The sequence below is a fragment of the Halichoerus grypus genome, chromosome 6, assembly GCF_964656455.1.
Source record: "Halichoerus grypus chromosome 6, mHalGry1.hap1.1, whole genome shotgun sequence".
Classification (NCBI taxonomy): domain Eukaryota; kingdom Metazoa; phylum Chordata; class Mammalia; order Carnivora; family Phocidae; genus Halichoerus; species Halichoerus grypus.
The window spans coordinates 111,707,218-111,721,879 of record NC_135717.1 but is presented as its reverse complement, the minus strand read 5'-3'; the positions used below and the strand labels follow the sequence as shown (position 1 = coordinate 111,721,879).

General features: G+C 37.7%; 1 protein-coding gene across 4 annotated transcripts in view; it reads left to right on the top strand.

Annotated features, from left to right (window-relative positions):
- Positions 1 to 14,662, top strand: part of NELL2 (neural EGFL like 2) — a 324,406-nt gene that overhangs the window by 228,174 nt on the left and 81,570 nt on the right. For all 4 annotated transcript variants that reach the window (XM_036067593.2, XM_036067591.2, XM_036067594.2 and 1 more), the window contains one exon: positions 2,443 to 2,538. In XM_036067593.2, coding sequence (XP_035923486.1) covers positions 2,443 to 2,538 — 96 coding nt within the window. The remainder of the gene's footprint in view (positions 1 to 2,442; positions 2,539 to 14,662) is intronic.

Sequence of the window (14,662 nt, the reverse complement as noted above, 5' to 3'; positions counted from 1 at the left end):
AAATCCACTGTAAATATCTCTATCGGGGGTCAGTCTGACAGTGTTTCTTCTCTACTCTCTTTTGAGCTGTTGAACACTAATTAACTGGGAATATTGGGTCTCTACTTGTTGTGGTTTCCCATTTTTGCTGGCTTGTCAATACCAGTCAATAATTCTTTTAAAAGTCCTGTTGAGCCCAGATTTTCCTTTCCATCAGTGGATAGTAGTGCACCACCATCCACTAATTTACCAATTAGTTCACCAATGCCCTCTTTTCCTTCATCAGATGGGCTTACCTCCTACTTCACAAGGGAAATAGAGGTTCTATTTTGGAAACTCCACAAACTCCTTTAGGCTAAAGTCCATATTCCTTATTATGTCATATAGATTTTTTTATGATTCATATAAAAACTGCCCACTTCTCAAATACATGTGCCCATTATCCTGGAGTTGACTAAAATCAATTTGGTATGACACTGTGTATGTGAGAGGTAGGAAATAACTAGGGATGGCTGATGAGCATGGGTCTTAAGACCTAGTCTACAATAATACATTGGATGCAGATATTGTTGGGCCAGAGGATTACTCTGCTTTGTAAAAGTCTATGGGAATCTGAGAAACTATGGACTCTGAGAAACAAACTGAGGGTTTTAGAGGGGGGATGGGTTAGCCCAGTGATGGGTATTAAGGAGGGCACGTATTGCATGGAACAAAGGGTGTTATAAGCAAACAGTGCATCATGGAACAGTACATCAAAAACTAATGATGTAATGTATGGTGACTCACATAATAAAATAAAGTTAATTAAAAAAAAGTCTATGGGAATCTTTAATTTAGAGCAATGTGAACAGGCCTACTCACTTTGAGGTCTAAATCCCAAAAAGATTTTGCCAGAGAAACTAGACAGATCCTGAGAAAAGCCAGATGTTTAAAGCCCATTGCCTAGGACTGCCTCAAAGCACCCAGATATACTGAGAAATGGCAGAGGAGAGGGGTTAAGATTTCATCTGGGAGCCCAACTTCTCACTCTTATTTCTCTTTCACTCTGATTCATAATTAATGTGAAGAATAAAGCTTATAGCATAAAGAACTCTTGCAATCATGAGCAGATGCAGACAGGTAATCCTTATCTTTGAAGGAAGGAGAACTTTCATGGGTCCAAAATTTCTGCTGGAAGTTGAGACTCTAGGTTGCCTGAATAAAGACTCCCAGTTCATGTGTGTATTCCTGCTGGGAATGTCAAAAGCTGAGAGATAAGTAGTGGAGATGGAGGATCTGAATCATTGAGTCCTGTGCTATGTCCTTGCACAGTATTCCAAGGAAGACACACACACGGGTTAGCAGATGGACCCTTTGTTATTTATGAGGTTTACATTCTCAATCTCTTTGCAAATCCTTGGTGACTAGGTACTCTTTTTGCCTGGAATGGAAACAGATTGGGACCTACAACCAAAGAAGCCGAATGGCCTCTTTGTGCCCCTTCCTTTAACTCAGCACCAGAATCCCCGACATCTCCATTTTACCACTCCGAGAAAGTACATCCTAACTAATGAGGGGAAGCACGTGCCAGAAAACTAGAGAGAAAGCTTTTGCCCCAGTGCCTGAAACAAGCTGGTCTAATTCATCCATTACAGGCCTTGCCAGGCTGAGGAAATGGGTTCTGAGCCTTATAGAACCAAAGAACAAGCTAAAGTGGAAACAGAAGCATCTAAGGGTGCTCAGTCTCACCAATCTTGTTTTTCTCACCTTCTTTGAATTGGGCAGCACATCTCAGGAGGTCACCCTTGCAATGGCTCAGATCTTGGCTCCTTTTCCTACTAATAGAGGAATTCCCCTCACTCACAAACCCCACTAACACAGCAGGCTTTGCAACGCCTTTGCCCTTGATCCTGGATCCGGACCTGTCCTCAGCAGAGGAGTGCAAGGCTCTTTCTGAAGACCACTACAGCCAATTCTTACCATTGGCCAGCTCATCACTGGGACTGATTTAGAACTTTGTGAAAGATGGGGCATTTCTCTAATACTTTGGTACATTGGCCAGTGTGTAGAATGATCAGAGTCTCATAGGAGCCAATCATTTTCTCTTTCTTTACTCAGTCTCTAAATGGTAGTTTGCTCCTTAAGAAAGCTCTAGGATAGCTTCCATGTTTTCATTTCAAGCTGGACTGTTACAATGAGATGTAACTCTAATTCTCACATACTTCCTGTTGTGTGCAGGTTACTGTTTTTAGCTAAAAGAAAGTTTAGTGTTTTATTTTACGGGTGAAATATTTCTTTAATGTTGAAAAGAGTACTGTTTTACAAATCAGGTTGAAGTTTCTTACCTGCATGGAAAGTCTTATGGGAATTTGAAAGTATAATAACATACATAATTCGATGTCCACATCTCCAAGGGAATAAAGAAAAGTATCTTGAACTACTTACTTCTAAAATACTAAAGTCATGTATCTGAATTATTTTTAGCATTTTGCAAAGACGGCTGTAGGAACGGAGGAGTTTGTATTGCTGCGAATGTGTGTGCCTGCCCGCAAGGCTTCACCGGGCCCAGCTGTGAAACGGGTAAGACTATCATTACATCTTCTAGAAAATGAATTTTTACGCCTATGTATAAAGTAATCCATGAGGAAAATAATGTTTCAAGTTTCAAGTGGCTCTCGAAGCGTGGCATTATTAATAAGGAAGTGCTGGGAGGGAGGAGGTGGGAAGTTTCAGTGATGCATATTCACTGGGCGTTTGCCCAAAGTCATTCTGTGGAGGGTTTGCAGCTATTGTCAACTAGAAGAATATTGGACTTTTTTAGAGAGATATTTGGGATTGGCCAGGATTTTGTGACTTCATAATTTGTTTTACTCATTTGGAGCCCATCTTTCCTGGAATCTGTATGACTGTATTAAAGCATAGAGTTCAAGTTTATGGCCAACTCCCTTCCTAGGACATACTACTTCCTGCCTTCACGTTTGAGAATTTTTAATAAGTTTTTGCCTGGATCATGGAGTATGCATTCATTGCTGTTTATTTACAAAATATTTAAAGTTTTCTACTTTCTAATTATTCCTCATCCAAGTTCATTTTGAATTCACTCTTTCTGATGGATACTAATACTAGAAACTAATATATATGTGTATTATATATTATATAACATATATAATTACATAGTCTGTATATATCTTATGATCCACAGTAAGATATTTTGTCAGTTGAAAACACACCATGAGAATAATAGCTCTTGAATTAAAATCATGTCAACAGTAGTTTTGGTTGCTTTGGGTTAAGTGGGTTCTAATAGTAGATGACCTCAGAAAGTCCATTATGCTCCCTGAGAGAAAGCTGCTACCACCAGTGATGGGTGGTTCCCATCTTACTTTCCATAAATCTCTATATAATAGATGTGGTGCATGCCCTGCTTCCTCTCCACTTGCAGAATCCTCTGGTTTAATAAAAACGCTGACGGATAAGAATGTGAGACAGAAAATGTTCTGGACCATTTGGGAAGTGAAAATTTTCCTGAATACTCGGATCACTGTGCGTCACTAGATTGTTTCCTTCTATAAGTACCTCCAAGTGATAATCTTCAAACTTCAGTGACTATTTGGTTACAAAGGTCTCTAATAGAAAATGGATCGTGGCCATCTTTGATATGCAGGACTCTTTCTTAAGGGGATTATTTCCTAAATCAGGAGTTCCAAACTCATTGTGCATGTGGCTCACCCACAGGGCTTATTAACTTGTTAACAATACAGATTTCTGGTAATTAACTATCATAGGATTTACTAGGTCAAAATCAGGCACTTCTAGTTCCATGGTTCTGTAATGTTTCTATCCCATGGTCTCCACCAAGACACCCAAACACATCAAGGTACACTGTGGGCCTCCTTTATATCCACATGTGTGGTGACCTTGTTTCCTGAATACAGTATTTGGTGCTGCTTCTGGTGAAGAGTCTGGATAAAGAAATACTGGATTTTTCAGGGCATTTCAATGGTGTGTAATTTTGAAATAAAGGCTGTCCCAGAAAATCTGAGATGAATAATGGCCATGCCTAATTCTGTATATCATTTTTCCACTAGGAAAAAAAGTTACATATGAGATTTTGAAAACCTGAAATGGGGTAAGATTGATCTGAGCATGTAAAATTTAAAACTAGGGAGTTAAAAATAACCCAACAGAATATTTAACTGTTTCTAATTATCTTTGAACTTTCAGTCTGTATGAAGACAATCCCAGACTTAACTCTAAGTAGCTATCTGTAAGAGCCAAGGGCTTCGAGAAGGACAAAACAAATGTGGGTTCAAAAGCTAGCCCTACCGTTTACTTGTTATGTGGCCTTGGGCAAGTTACATAACTTCTCAGTGTCTTGTACTATCTATACATCACCTTACTCTTCACAGGTCTCTTCCAAGATAGGTATTACCTCCATTTTTAAACAAAAATATTGGGTTCAAACGATTAACTTTTTTTGTAAGGCCATAGAGTAAACAGCTGAATACAGAGGTTTTTCTACTCCCAAACCCAGGTTTTTTGTTTTTGTTTCTGTTTTTTTTAATCTATATCAATGTTTTTCAAAGTTTCTTCTGAAGTCATTCTAACTGACAGAGGAGAGAAAATGTCTTCACCCAGGGCCATCCTGAAAAGGCCAACCACAAGGGTAAATAAAATTTCTTCAAAAACTCATGTTTTTCCCCAAAAAATTCATTCATTTGTATTCCATAATATATGAAAACATTTAACTTACTGCCATTGAGTTAAGTTGGTTCTGTAAGACATGGGTCATAGTTTGTCTCTGCCTTCTAGCATCTCCTGGCCCAAAACCACATTTCACTATTTGAGAAGCAAAACATTCCTGTCTCCTTCCTGAGAAGTTATAATGATAGTACTTGCCTCAAAGTATCTGTCCCAGTTATTGCTCCAGGGTAGATCCTAACCCCTCACCTTCTAGCACCACCACTTTTGTTGATGGTGTGCCCTTTAAAAAATATCTTTAGAGGAGAACCACATGAAATAATCTGTTCACTCATTTATTCAACAAACATTTATTTAGGATCCTTTTTGTGCTGAGCACTGATCTAGAAACAGAGTATAGCAGTGAACAAAACTGAGGTCTTATCTGCATGGAAATTATGGTCTAGTTGAGTTAGAGGGTCTATACATAGGAAAGTAAATAAATACATAAAATAGTATCAGGTAATAATAGTTTCTATAAAGAAAACTAATGCAAATTATTTTGATTAACCTATGGACCTTACATATGAGGGGTATTGTTATTATTGGTATTTACTTCATTAATAAAGCTCAGTTTGATATGTCAAATGTGGTGGTGGGGAGGGTTGAGGGGCATTGGGATTGGGCCTGCTTAAGCCAGGCCCCCCGCTGGTGCCACCTGATGAAGAAGTCATGCCCAACACACAGCCTCTATTGCCACAGAGACGAGGACCACAGACAGAGCGTGGAGAATATACCCCCACTGTCACTCCCTCAGACCAGAAATGACACGCATGTCCCTTCCTCTCACATACCGTTGGTCAGAGCTCACCACATAGACTTGAGCAGTTGAGAAAATGTAGTTGAACTGAAGGTCCAGGAAGATGAAACTGGTTTGTGCCCATTACGCCAGTCTTTGGCTCTATCTTCTGTCTGGCAGTGCTGGTACTAAACAACTCTAACCATTTTCTACATTGTCTCATCTACTCAGATGGAGGAACTGAGTTACTTCCTTTTCACTTTTCAGCCTCTGCCTTCTTTCCACCTCTGGTGGGGATCTTTCACTTGGAATTCCTGAACCTCTGCAGGTCTCTGGCTAGACTTTGGGAGTCCATGAATTCCCTGAATATACATGTATGTCTACACTTTTCTGCAGAAAGAATTCAGAGCATTTAAAGATGGCATACAGATTCTATAATTTCTAAATAGTTAAAACCACTAGGGAGAGAATCTTCCATGATTCATAAAGAGAACTACTTGCTCTTTTATTCTGTGGAAGGTGATCCAAATGCAAATATCCAATGTCTTCCAGTATGTTTCTTTGGGGACCTTAAATCTCAAGACCCCACACTGAACACATCAGCTCCATGACTTTTGGATTGTCTCTTCTTCCTCTTCTATTACCAAACCCTGGTTCTTCACTTCTACTCTTTTCTTCAGTGAGTGGCTTTACCCACCAAGTTTTGTTGGCCAGCAAAGAATGAGTCACCCCTCTTATCCCCTTTCACCTCCCATCAAATCCTTTTGATTCTCTTTACTGGGGTCCATTTCTTTCCATTCTGGCTGGTTCTATAGTCGTTCAGCGCTCTCAGGTGTATCTCTCTCCAGTCAGTTCTCCACAGGATATCTGAGCACAGATCTCATATCATTCCATACTGAAAAAAACTTTAGTATCCCCCATTGACCTCACATTTCTTGATAGACCCTTCAAGATTTGTTCCCTGCTTATCTACCCAGTGTTCACCCTCTTGTCCCTCAGTTTCCTCACTTCGTTTACAGCCCCAGGCATTGAGTCTCATGGGGGTGAAGCGTGTATCGTGTTCACTTTTGAATCTTCAAGACATTTTGGTAAATAAATAAAGACATAAATGAGTGGTCAATTAAATGAGGAGGTAAGATGTGGTTGCATCCATATTTGCTGGACTTTATTGAACATTAATTTAAAGAGGACTTCAGGGTCATCTGGTCCTAAACTCTCATATGGCAGATGAGGTAATTAAGGTACAGAGGGGTGAAGTAACTTATCATAAGGTGTTTCATTATAGACACTGATCTGCAATTTAAAACTCTTTTCCTTCCTTCCTTCCTTCCTTCCTTCCTTCCTTCCTTCCTTCCTTCCTTCCTTCCTTCCTACCTTCCCTCCTCTTTCCTTCCTTCCTATGCCATGCTATCTGTTCAGGAATTTATCCTACTATCATCTCTCACGAGGTCTGTGCTTTTTGTTATGCCCTCCCCTTCAACTGCCAAATAATCCTGTTGTCTTTATCAGTGCAGACTATGGCTGTTTTTCTCTCCTAAGGTATGGAAAAAGCATCAGGACTGTCAAGATTTTCTAAGTATAGGAATGGCCTAAATCTTGGCCTGCTGGAGCTGAATGCTGCCTGATAGCTGAGAAAGGAGTCTAATACCTGGCCCCAGTGGCCCTCTGTTGGGCCCTCACAATGGAATCGCTGAGCATGAAGTAATAGGATTTACTAGTTTCTTGAAAGACAATCTTAATGTGCATGACCTTTACCAACCCTTGTTACTTTATTGAGAAGGTCTCCCCTGAACCCCCTTCCCCTAATTTATTGAGTCTTGTGTTTGCATCATGTGTATCTTGCTGGAGTGGTTCAATCCCCTTACCAACTTCACAAAGAGGCTACTACTCTTTCTTACTGAGCAAAATTAATTTTTCATGGCCTTCTTTTTTAGCCACTGTGTAAAATCACCCACATGTACAGCATAACTTCATTTTTAATTAAACATCCTAATATTCCATCAGGTGTTTAACTTGGATTTAACAGGGTGATTATTTCTTGGATAACTCAATAAAATGTATTAGAAATCTCTGTGCTGAGGTTTCACAGCTCTCTCATTGCCATACTGTATTTCTTGCACAATCACTAAACCTCAGCAAACATGTGTCTGGTGACCTCATTAATATGCAAAGCTGTCTTAGTATACTAAAAGTAAATCTTTCAGTCATGATTTACAGCAAAACTCGAAAAGATGTGACAGTCCCCTATAAGTAACTGCCGACTTAAATCAAATTAAAATGTTTATTACTGGGGAAAAGTTGATATCAAATGGCAGTGCTAAAAAAGATAGGCTGTAATATCAAAGCAGAGGAGATCAGACAGTTTGGTGATAAATGGCTTCTTTTTTTTTCTGTGTGTAAAATAATGGGTTTCTTAGCCACAGATCAAAACATGAGATGAGATTTTAATTCTTTTTAGTGAGTAGTTAAATGAATATAAATTCAAGTTGCATTCCTAAGTGTTTGTGTAGCTTTTTAATAATATCTGTGGTTTCAAAAAGGTAAAATTAAGCAGGAGGCATATGTGGATGTTGCTTTACTTCAAAGGTAACTACAAATTGATCGAGGTTGATTGATTTAAAAAAGTCTCCATTATTACTGTTAGAGTGTAGGTAGTAAAAATCCTTTATTTCATTTATAGTAACAAAGTTATTTTGTTAGTAGTATGTACAGTTCGCATTTGTTATTAATGTCAAATGGTATTATATTTCCTGATATGGTTAAATTAGCACATTTTTCACCATTAAAGGAACACATTGATTTAATCTCATGATTATGTAGCTTTCCTTTAAAGGCATATTTTTCAGAAGCTTACATTATTTTATACCGTTTTACATGGGAAGAAAAAAATGCAGAAGCAAGAGAAAATTCAAATCATTTCTGGCATAGCATACCTTTTTTTTTTACCAAAATGACTCAGAGCGAAATTCCATTACCAAAATGTATATCTTTTTGTGGGAGAAGAGAATTTTAGTAAGACTTTTGAGATAATATAGTTAATAAGGAAAGAAGAACCTAAGATACCTTTGTTTTACCAGTAAGGGTGATCTTTTTTTAGTATTATTTTGAATTTATTTTGTTCTGGCTAAACAAATACAAATTTTGTATACAAAAATTGTTCAATAAACTTTATTGTAATAAAGAAAACCCAGGATGAAAGAAGTTCAGCTTCTGATCCTTCAAGTGTCTATTGAAGTCACTTTCCAGATTTGAATTTCTCAAGGGGAGAGACAGGACACAGCTGATCATTTGGTGGTTTGTAACATGGGATCCATACCCATGGAGGGATCTTTTAATTTGCCTACGACAGAATCTCCTGTCATACTTGAGTTGCTTCTGATCATTAAACTTGGTATCTAATGATAAAAGTGATTGAATTATATTTGATGAATGAAAGTGTTTTAATGAACTTTGGATAAATTAGGGATTTAGGTCTCAATGTGACTTTTTCTTATTATAAAATTTTTAAAAAACAAACCAAAGAACTCTCACGGAAGGCTTTTTGACTATACACTGCATATGAGTTAACTTGGGTACTTAAGATATATCTTCTCTTTATGTAGGTGATCCTTAACCTTTTTTAAATAACCCTTTAATTGATTAATATTATGCCAAACCCTGGTCTTTTCGTAAGCATTTAACATAGTGGTCAAGAACATAAAAACTTGAAGTCAGAAAGACATCGATCGGCCTGAGTCCTAGCTCTACGGCTGACCAACTGTGTGACCTTTTCTATGTTATTTCATTTTTCTATGCCTTAGTTTTCATATGTATGAAATGAAGGATGATAATGATATCTACCCTACCTCATGGATCTGTTCTAGAAATTAAATGAAATAATGTAAGCAAGGCATAGAGCATCATTCTGGAACATGATAAGTACTCAATAAATGGTACCCGATGTGATTGTATTATACATTTTAAGTAAAATGTTGGATACAGAACTGTTTGAAGCTTTTGGACTCCTTTGAGTTAGCTGGAGATACCCTGAGATATTATAAAGTAAGGGTTTTTTTTTTTAAGATTTTATTTATTTATTTGACAGAGAGAGAGACAGACAGCGAAAGAGGGAACACAAGCAGGGGGAGTGGGAGAGGGAGAAGCAGGCTTCCCGTGAAGCAGGGAACCCGATGTGGGGCTTGATCCCAGGACCCCGGGATCATGACCTGAGCCGAAGGCAGACGCTTAACGACTGAGCCACCCAGGCACCCCTAAAGTAAGGGTTAAGAGTAAGAAATGATTCTAGTTTTCTTGATTCGTTTATAAACCAACTTTAAGTGTAGTTTTACTATACTTTAATGCTTTAAAATCTTTAATTTAGCAATTTGCATTCTTTACATTTAAAATTGCTTTATTTTAATTCTAATGCAAATCTTAAAAATTAATGTTTTATGGAAATCTAAGTCTTTGTACTATTCAAAAAGTAGTTAAAAGTTCTTAGTGTTAAATCTCAAAGTCATTTTTCCAAGTCCTTCAGGTTAATTGGAAAAAATCTTACTCTTTCCATGTATCAGTCATGTATAATAGATAACAATTCTGATGGGGAAATATTTCAGACTCTTTTATTGTAAGGCCTACCTAATTAACATTGGAAATGAGGACACATCATGGAGTTAATATAAGGGGAAAAAAATAGCTTTCAAGCTGTTAGAGGGCAGGTCTCCAAGAAAAAAAGCCTAGTGGACTTATTTGGGAATTTGGAAAAGATCTTCACTTTTGCTTTAAAAACATTGATAATTTTTTCAGTGGGTCACCTATGAATATATTATATTGTGTTATACCCTTGAATTCCTAAAATCCATTCCCTCCTTATTTTTTATTACTCAAAACAAACCAAATAAAGTCACTTTTATATTTTTATTTGATATTATTCTAAAATTAATTAACCAGATACTTCATTAATATTTCCAACAAGTAGTATATGCACTGGTATAAAATTTAAAAGGGCAAAGAGCATATAATGAAAAATAAATCTTCTTTGTACCCTTTTGCCAATCATTGCTTTTTTTTCTCGCTTAACAATATATCTTGGAACTTGTACCATCATTACATCTTCATTAGACAGAGTGATTCAAATAAGAAAGCCAGTCTTGTCAGAGCCTGCTGCATTCAAATAGCAGATTTTAATTTGTAACTCTGTGGTTGCCAATAACAATGCACATCTTGGGGACCAGATCTTTCTCTTCCTTTGGGCACCCCCATCCTTTGGTTGGAAATGTTCTGTAATTTTCTCATTCATAAATTCTAAATTTTTTTTACAAAGATAAGCTGATGAACTTTTATTCATTACAAGTGTGATAGCAGGACAGATTTCATACCCTGAAGAGACGTGAGAATGTGATAAAGACATGAACAGCTATTTCGGTCTTAGTCTTCTTTAATTCAGAATATCTCGAGGATGCAACATTTAATTTATACTCAAATTATTTTTGCTTCTTGCATTCTGTTTCTTCCTTCTATGTTTTGTTTCTTTCTTCCTGAGGGACCTACGTTAGTACTCTTAGGGTGGGTCTGTTAGTGGCAAACTCTCCGCATTGGTCTGAAATGGGCTTTATGCCATTTTTACACTTAGGTTAGTTAGGTGTCTATTTCTAGATTTTTCTCTCTCTAGAAGCACTGTGAAGGAGGAAGTATCCCATTGCTTTTTGGGCCTCTGAGGTTTCTGTGTAGAAGTCGACTGCCAGTTCAATTGTAATTCATTTGAAAATCCTTTTTTGTTTAATTGCTTTTAAGATCCCATTTTCCTTGGGGTTTGTGGTTTCAATGTTTTGTACCTAGGGATGAATTTATTTTTATTTAGCTTGCCTGGGGATCCTTTAGATTATTGAATTAAAGGAGTCCTCTTTTTCATCCATTTTGGAAGACATACAGTCTTTATCTCCTCAAATATTGTTTCTCTCTCATTCTCTTTATTCTTTCCTCCTGGTTTTCCTATTGGATATATGTTGGCTCTTATCTTTCTGTGTTTGGTATTTTCCATCTCTTTAACTCTCAGTGCTGTGCCCTTTGCGATTTCTTCATTTCTGTCCCCCAGTCTATCAGTTATCTGCTCAGCTTTGGCTAATCCTTTGTTTAGCCGATCCATTGATTTTTTTCTTTCTTTTTTTAGTTCAGTAACTATCTTTTTCACTTCTAGGTCTACTCTTTTTCAAATTTTTGGTACTTTTCCCCTTTGTTCTTATCCTTGTGATTTTGATTCCGTCCTTTATGTCTTTAACAATTTTAAACATGTTTCCATTACATTGTCATCTTTTTTTTTTAAACTCTTATCCTTTTTAGCTTTTTTTAAAAATTTTATTATGTTATATTAGTCACCATACAATACATTGTCTGATATCTTTATCATATTGCTCTATTATCTGCAGTGTAAGGGGGTCTAAATCTGCCTTTTATTATGCTTGCTGACTATTGCCCCTGATGCAGTGTTTCCCCATGGGTTTTGTGCTTTTGATGTCTGCCCTTATCTTCATTGAAGATTTACCTGGGAAACCTGAGGTCTTTTCCCTCCAGAGAAATTTTGCTTTTACTTCTGCACGTATGGCAGGAATATTACAGTTGATGTTTGTGTTAATCTCTTTACCAGGTGGTATGCCACACTAGTGACATAAATTTGAATCTCATAACTCTGTAAGAGAAACATATTTTTTTCTCCCCACCCAAGTATCGACAAAAATAGAGTGTCTCCTCCTAATCTCTTGTGCCAGTGGGGGCTTTATTTGTGTGTATGTTTCTATCCTGCACTTAAACTGCTGGGGAGCCCTTCAAGGATCCTGTTCAGTGCTGAAGTCTTGGACCTTATATAGGAACATCTCCTCTGTGCTGTCACCATGTGAGCCATAAAGTCCAGATCTGGTGTTCAGCTTCCTCATGGGCTGGATAGGAATTTCCATTTTGTAAATGAGCTAAGTTATGAATTTCCTATAATACACTTTTAAGCCATGTGTTTGTAGAAGGGTTTTCAGGTTATGCAGTTTTCAATATTGCTGGGATTGGAAAGGAAGTTACATAAGTATTTTATTGATGCTCTCAGGAGAGAGAAATTCTGGTCACTCATAAATCTGCAGACAGTGAGGGGACACTCATGGTGGCAGAAGGAAAATGGGGTGGAATGTGGGAAGAAACAATGGTAATAGGATCAACTTTATGGAATTTGCTAGGAATGGAGCTGGGGATGTGGCTAATTCTTTCTCTTCACTAAATTTCTGATGTTCCTGAGAAGAGTCTGTACTTTTTCCTAAAGGGTCTTCATCAATGGTTAGTTTCCATTTCATTCTTCATGTAAACTTTCTGGAAGAAGCCACTGAGATATAGGTACAATAAACCCATAGCAATCAGTTTTATACACACACACACACACACACACATATATATATGAAACAATCAGCTTTATCTGCTGATTGGTAACTGTTTTTTGGGGCGCCTGTGCCTGGGTGGTGCAGTGTGTTGAGCATCCGACTCTTGGTTTCGGCTCAGGTTGTGATCTCACGTTCATGAGTTCGAGCCCGAGTCAGGCTCCATGCTCAACACAGAGTCTGCTTGGGATTCTCTCTCCCCTCCACTCTGCCCCTCCCACTCATGCTCTCTCTCTCTCTAAAATAAATAAACAAAGCTTTAAAAAAAAAACTCACCTTTTTTTGAGGGAATAAAATATATTCTAGGTAATTTTTTTTTAGATTTAAAGGAAAATGTGGTGTACGAGGATAGAATTAAATATCAAACCTGGATATAGAGTCAAGTCAAAGAAGATGAATCTGATTTACAAATGACATGAATTGGGGAGGGTAGTTAATAGGACAAAAGACAGAACAAAGATTCAAAGTAATTCAGATTCCAAGAGCAATGGGATTGAATTAACACTGTGACATGTAACAGACACGTGAAATTACCTCCTGTAGTTGTCCTGCTTTCAGCTCAAGTAAGGCCACACTGTTTCTACCAGTAATTTATTTTTAGATTCTTAATTCTGATCTCTTGCATCTTGGGCCTATGTTCATTGTGTCCTTGGCCATAACCTTATTTTTCTTCTTTTCTTTAGTTTCATTCCCCCCCACCCCCTTTTTCCCCATTTCCTCCCACTGGAGCATGCGTTCCTTGAAAGTAGAGGTGAAGCCAACAATTTTGTGTTTCTCATAGGACTTGGCATCACGTTTTGCATCTAGCAGGCAGGCAATGAATATTAATAAGATATAAGTGCATTATTGCCTTTGGGTTAAAAAAAACAATTACACAATCAGGGTGTCTGGGTGGCTCAGTCGTTAAGCATCTGCCTTCGGCTCAGGTCATGATCCCGGGGTCCTGGAATCGAGCCCCACATCGGGTTCCCTGCTCGGCAGGAAGCCTACTTCTCCCTCTCCCACTCCTCCTGCTTGTGTTCCCTCTCTCGCTGTGTCTCTCTCTGTCAAATAAATAAATAAAATCTTGAAAAAAAAAATTACACAAGATAGAGAACTTTAATAGCTTCATGCTTTTCTTGACTGCTGATTCCAAGTTAAGTATGAACCCAAAGTATAATGTGCCAGCTCTAAAAGAAAATGCATACTTAGCCTTTGCTAGTACAGAGTATACCAAACAATTTAGGTAATAATAGTCTCCCTGAATTCTATATACTTATTCCACAATGGACTCTTGTGTTCACTTTGGCCAAGAGATTTTAAGAGGTTATTGGCAAATGGGAGTGTGATCAGGGAAAAGTTAGCTGGGAGATGGAAGCTCTAGTGGATATAAGAGGATAGTTGAACAAACCTGAGGTGTTTAACCAAGAACTGAAATAAATAAGAAAACTAAAAGGTGGCATGAAACTACCCTTAAATACAGGAAGGGCTAAACTAGTGTAGGGATTTTGAATTAGCTTATTATGTGTAGCTCTAGTGTGCAAAACTAGTAAATTTATCAGGAGTTTCAAATAAGAAATAATGTTCTTTGGTATGAAAATGGGATGCATCAGCCTGCATGTGCAAATAGAATCTGGATGACCAAATGTTAGGAACACTTAGGGCCCATAGGACTTCCCCACTAGATCTAGATGGCCTAGTTTATGGAGGTAATCTAGGACTCCTGTTTCAATTTTTCATAAGAGAGGCTACTTTAAACTGTATGTCTATGGGCATTTCCTTTAGCAGTGTAGCTTGATGCTTAAGAATTTGAGTGTGGGCTGGGAAGATGACTCTGGGTATAATTCCAGGCTCT